Here is a 5309-nt window from a genome sequence, read left to right as displayed (position 1 = left end):
CTCACAGCGAATCTTGGCAGCCCACACTGGCTGCTGGCTACACATGGTAGCCCATGGCAACCCACTGCCACAGGGGCTGCAGCCTACACCGTTGCCAGCGGACTCACGGCAGCCCAGGTCCAGGTCGAGCTGTTGTTCACCATCTTAGCTGTAGAGGACAGTGTCACTGGCCCTCATATGTGGGATCGGAACCGGGGCCCTACTGCTCAGAGCTAGTGTCCCAAGCCAGCTCTTAACCAAGGCGCCACTTGGCCGGCCCTTGTGTGGGCTTTTCTAGGACTTTAATTTCTAGGTCTCCTAAGAGACAGTCTTTGTGACTGTATCTGTGTGTCTTGGAGACGCATGGCCTTTTAGGCACAAAAGCTTAAGAGTTTTGATTAAGATTATCTGCTAGGACTGGTCCCTGTAGTGTTAAATTCTGTCTCGTTCTCCGCCCCCCCCCCCCAACACAAACTTGACCTTGAGTCCTCAGGGCAGCACCTGTCCTCTTGCATCCTTTATGTACCACAGTATCTGGCTCCTAGTGGCGAGTGCTGGTGAGGGAGCCTGGCTGAGCATGCAACATCCCCTTCCAACACTACCTTGTGCTTCTTAAATTAGTACACGCTCTCATTTAACCCACACAGTCACCTGGAGAGCCCGATGTGTTTTCCCCATTTTACAGATAAGCAGATATGTGCTGGAGTGGCATTTGCAAATTCAGAAATTCTCAGAGAAGGTCTGCGGATGTATCCTTGAGAACGTCAAGGACCTATACTAGATTATGTGATTTTACTTCTGCTTAGCTGCACATCAAAGCAGAATTTAAAGTCACACGGGACTTTGTAAGGCTCAGTGAGGAATTTGCTTTCGCATAAATGTAGAGGTTAAGAGCGCCAGCTTTGGAGCTGACAGACCTGGTTCCACAATTAGCCAAGTGGCCAACTGCTGACTTTGGGCACGTTGCTCAAGCGCTCCAAGCCACTTAGCCCATCTGTAAAATGGGGATGATAATAATTCCTACTTGTGATGATCAACTGAGATAAGTAGAATCATGTCTGATAAACAGTAATAGTATTTTGTTTAAATACTCTCAGTGCTTGGAAACTCAATGACCTCCCAGGATAGGAGATTTTAATGTAGCTTCATTAGAAGCCACCCACATTTTCCTATTTATGACTTCCTGTCATCCCATTTCGGATTTTTTTTTATTTGGTATGCTGCATTTGGGACATAGCATTATTATTTCACATGGTTGCTGTAGTGACGGATCTGTGATGTTAAATTTACAGAATTTGGCAAAACGCAGGTTTCATGCTTCATCTGTTTAGAAGTGGAGGTAATAGCACGCAGTGACTTGTACCAGCCCCCAGCATGGGGCTTTGCACATAATGCCAGCAAAATCAGTGCTTGTCCATCTCGGAGAGCTCCACGCTCTCATGGTAGTTTGCCACCTTGGAAAAATCTGGTGTATTTACAACTGAAAACATTAAAAAAAAAATCAGGTCTGTTTTGTGCTGTCTATGCTCATCAGATTCCATGTTTTCTGTGCTCTTGTGTGCTTGTCTCACTCCAATGTCCTGTGCTTTCTTGAAATTTAAGTTGTTTTACAAAAAAACAAGTTAAATTTTTTTGTTTTGTCCTGTTTTGTATTCAGGGATGTTTAGTGCATTAAGATGAGTAGTTAGTCTTCGAGAAGTTGGGAAGAGAATGCTTTTGTTGAAAGTTTTGTGTTTCCATGTAGAATAAATATAAAGAAAACTACCAGAACCACGTGAGAGGGCGCTATGAAGGAGTTGGCATGGACAAACGGACTCTTCATGCTATGAAAGTTGGAAGTCTGGCAAGCAACGTGAGTCCTTTTGTGAAGGGCCGAGAGGTCCTGGGGATCTGTTGGAGTGCAGAGAGATGGAGCATAAGGAATTCAGCCAATTCTTTTTCAACCTCCCTTTTTTGAAAATCAGTTTTCTGTTGTGCAAAGACTGACCCATAAGAGTTTCTAAATGTTAACCAGTACAACCAAGGCTGGTAAAAATCCTGGAAATGTTTTCCATAGCTTCAATTTATTCATCTCAGCTTTCTCTGTTATGAAGAGTAGTCAGATGTCTTGCAATTGATCCAGTGTGGGGGAACTTTCAGTTTCTGAGAGATAAAGAGAAATGGATGAGCAGAATTCCTATTGGAAATCCCTCAGATTTCTAAAGCATTTGTGATTTATTTTGGATTTGTTGGTTCGTTGGTTCATTAATTTATTTGATCATAGTGTCCATCAAAGACCTCGTTTGGTCAAGGCACCGGACAAAGTAGCCGGATGACAAAATAGATCAGCTCCTGTTTTCCCATAGCCCATCATCTATTAATCCGTCTTTAGCTTTAACAATTCAGTTGATAGGTTTGCAAATGCCATGTTGTAAATCTTGGCAGAAAAAAAATCTTAAAAATTTTTTTTTAAAGGACACTTTAAAAAAATGGATTTCCTTATTAAAACGTACAAATGTCAAATTTCCTCTGCTTGAGAATGTCAAATTTGACCTTAGAAAAAAATTTAAACACTCTAAAGACTCTTGACTTTTCATTTATTTTGGGGGGTTAGCCAAGAAGCTCTTCCGTGGTATACTCATGTGCAAATGCTTCTTTTTAACAAGAATTACAATGGGTTCCATATATATAAGAAAGATAAAATAAATGTGCTACAGATGGAAGTGAATTAATTTTGGATTAATTAAGCAGAAGAATTCAAATTAAATGAAGTCAAAAGTGTGAACATAATTTAATTTTCCTTGGAGGTGATGAAACGGAATTAATTTTGTCTCCAGTTATTTTTTAAAAAATTATTTCCTATGACATTCAAACAAGGTCAAAAGAAAGTGAGGGCTAATTTCCTTCTTGTTCTTTCCTTTGGGTGTCAGGTCACCTACAAAGCTGATTATAAACATGATGTTGTTGACTACAACTACCCAGCTACTTTGACTCCCTCCTATCAAACAACGGTGAAACTGGTTCCCTTGAAAGACGTAAGTCCTCTTCCAGGGGCCCTTTCTGCTTTTTCCTCGTCGCTTCCTTCCTATGGGGTGATTCTTAGGCAGCAAGATGGAAAGAAACAAGACACAACAGTTCACAGAAATGGGCACTCTTTTCCACTAGGAAGAGCATTTATGTAGGTTTAGAAACTCTTAGACTTTCAGTGTAAGGCGGGGACAACTCTGGTTTCATCTTGAAAATAACCCGAGGTTCAATTTCTCCTCTTAGAATTTAGTGGACTGTGTCAGCTGCTGGGCACATTTAAGTAATTGCTCCTTAGCAATGATGAGCTTTTTATTTTTAACTTTTGGAGTGTGGTATGTTTAAGGACTGCAGGGAATAAAATATAATGACTATGAGCTGAGGGGAGGTGGAAACGATGACTCAATTTTTTTCTCGGGAGCATTTGGGTAATACGTATGGAATAATATACAGCAATTATTACATCAATGATTTTATTTATTTAGAGCTCGGCTTGTCCCAAATGGATAATTAATTAATAACAGATAATGCATAATTAATTAAATTATTGTTTTCTAATTATAGGAATTTTACTGCATATTTATTACAGAGAATTTAGAAACTACAGAAAAGCACAAAGATAAAAGTCATGTTCCGTCTTAAGTACTTAAGGTGGCTTACAACTTAGTTGGTATCATGGTTATTTGTCAGTGAAAGTTATCTTAAATCGATCAGTAATTTAACAAATAATTCAACATATGTTTAATAAATTCCCAGTGCTACTTTCCTGCACATCCCTTTGGGGTTGGCACAACTCTAGTAGTTGACTTGGGTTTTGCTATTGGTAGATAGGTCTTTGCATCTCTGTCTCTTTTGCTCAGCGTAGGGGCAATGTTGGGTATAATTGGGTATCTCCAGTGTCTAATACATTTTATAGCACAATGGAGGACAGTCATTGGCAAATGATAGTTTAATGGATGAAAGGGGCTTTTTAAACATGTAACAAAGCCAGGAATGGGGGAAGTAGAGGAATCTAAAGGGCCGAAATTTTGCTTCTCTTTTTCTTGGGAAGTTTGGTTTCATTTTGCCTTAATGAAACCCAAGGTTAAATGTGACTACCAAAGCTATATCCTTTCTTTTTTGGCTGCATACATTGCCTGGGAAACTTGAGAATCAAGAGCATTTCATAAAAATGTGAGTGTGTGCTCATGCAGTAGGATTCTAGAAATCATGTTTAATTGTGCAAAAAAAAAAGATGTAGATTTCTACAATTGTGCACGCCCATTATAACATGACCTGCTATTATACTTGCCCGTATAAGACTGTGGCTCAAACCATGCACCTGAAATATAACCAGCTCACTTCAGGAAGTCTGAGAAAAGAACTCAACTAGATTAGATTAGAAATATCAGTTGGAAGTGGAGGTGGGTTCTAAACGGGCATTTCTCCTTGAATGAGCCAGATGAAGACTGCAGAGGTGTTCTCTTCAGCCACACTGAGTTAAAAAAAAAAATTCAACCAATAAATAGGAATTGTGAGAGTTCACATAAAAATTTATATTTTCACCTTTCTCTTGAAAAATTGGAAAACCCTGGGAACTGTGACCCTAGGTCCTGCGTGGCAGCAATTGGCTGGGACTGAGTGGCAGCTGCTCTCTGTCGTTGGATTCTCTTTTACTTTCCTGGCTCTCGCGTGATTTTGAGTTTACCTAATGTAGGGGCTTTGGTGTTCAGGACATTTGGGAAATCCATTACAAGAATATTTATAGTCTCTTGTTCTGTCTGGTAGTCTTAAAGGTAGTCACATAGCTATGAAATTAAACAAGCACGGGTTTTTGATTAGAGAGTGTTTCTTTCAAATGGATTTTATAAACACTAATATCACAGAAATGAGACTCTATCCTCAGCAGAGGCCCTTCAGAAAGTAGGTTGAATCAGTGGCCAAGCATCTGGGATGTTGCAAAGGTGCGATTAATCGCAGAGACTGTTAATTATGTCTGGCAGAGGAAAGTCATTGTGCTCTGCACATACTTAATGCCAAATTATCGGGAAGGAATATGCCATTTGAAAAATACAGTTTTGTGACACTTTATCATGCATAATTGTGAATTCTAATAGACTCTTTATTATGAGACGATAATTTTTCCCTCTGAATTAATGCATTAGGAAACCACTGTACTGTAATCTCATTAATGTTTGACATTGAAGTGACTTTGCATTTCCTAGTTTCTAGTTTTCCTGACATACCCCATGTCCAAAACTCAGAATGTGCAAAAACTTTTCTCCTTGAATCATTAACTTAAAAGCCCAAAGTGATGCTGTCCTTTATCCCCAAACCCAACAAAATAC

At 39.6% G+C, this 5309-nt stretch overlaps 1 protein-coding gene across 1 annotated transcript in view; it reads left to right on the top strand.

Moving 5' to 3' along the window:
- The window catches only part of NRAP (nebulin related anchoring protein), a 79753-nt gene that overhangs the window by 22825 nt on the left and 51619 nt on the right, over window positions 1–5309 (top strand). Inside the window, exons 6-7 of the mRNA XM_019646569.1 lie at window positions 1724–1831; window positions 2889–2993. Coding sequence (XP_019502114.1) covers window positions 1724–1831; window positions 2889–2993 — 213 coding nt within the window. The remainder of the gene's footprint in view (window positions 1–1723; window positions 1832–2888; window positions 2994–5309) is intronic.

The sequence above is a fragment of the Hipposideros armiger genome, unplaced genomic scaffold (genome assembly GCF_001890085.2).
Source record: "Hipposideros armiger isolate ML-2016 unplaced genomic scaffold, ASM189008v1 scaffold_105, whole genome shotgun sequence".
Lineage (NCBI taxonomy): Eukaryota > Metazoa > Chordata > Mammalia > Chiroptera > Hipposideridae > Hipposideros > Hipposideros armiger.
Note: the sequence above shows the minus strand (reverse complement) of the source record. Positions and strands in the feature narration are given on the sequence as shown.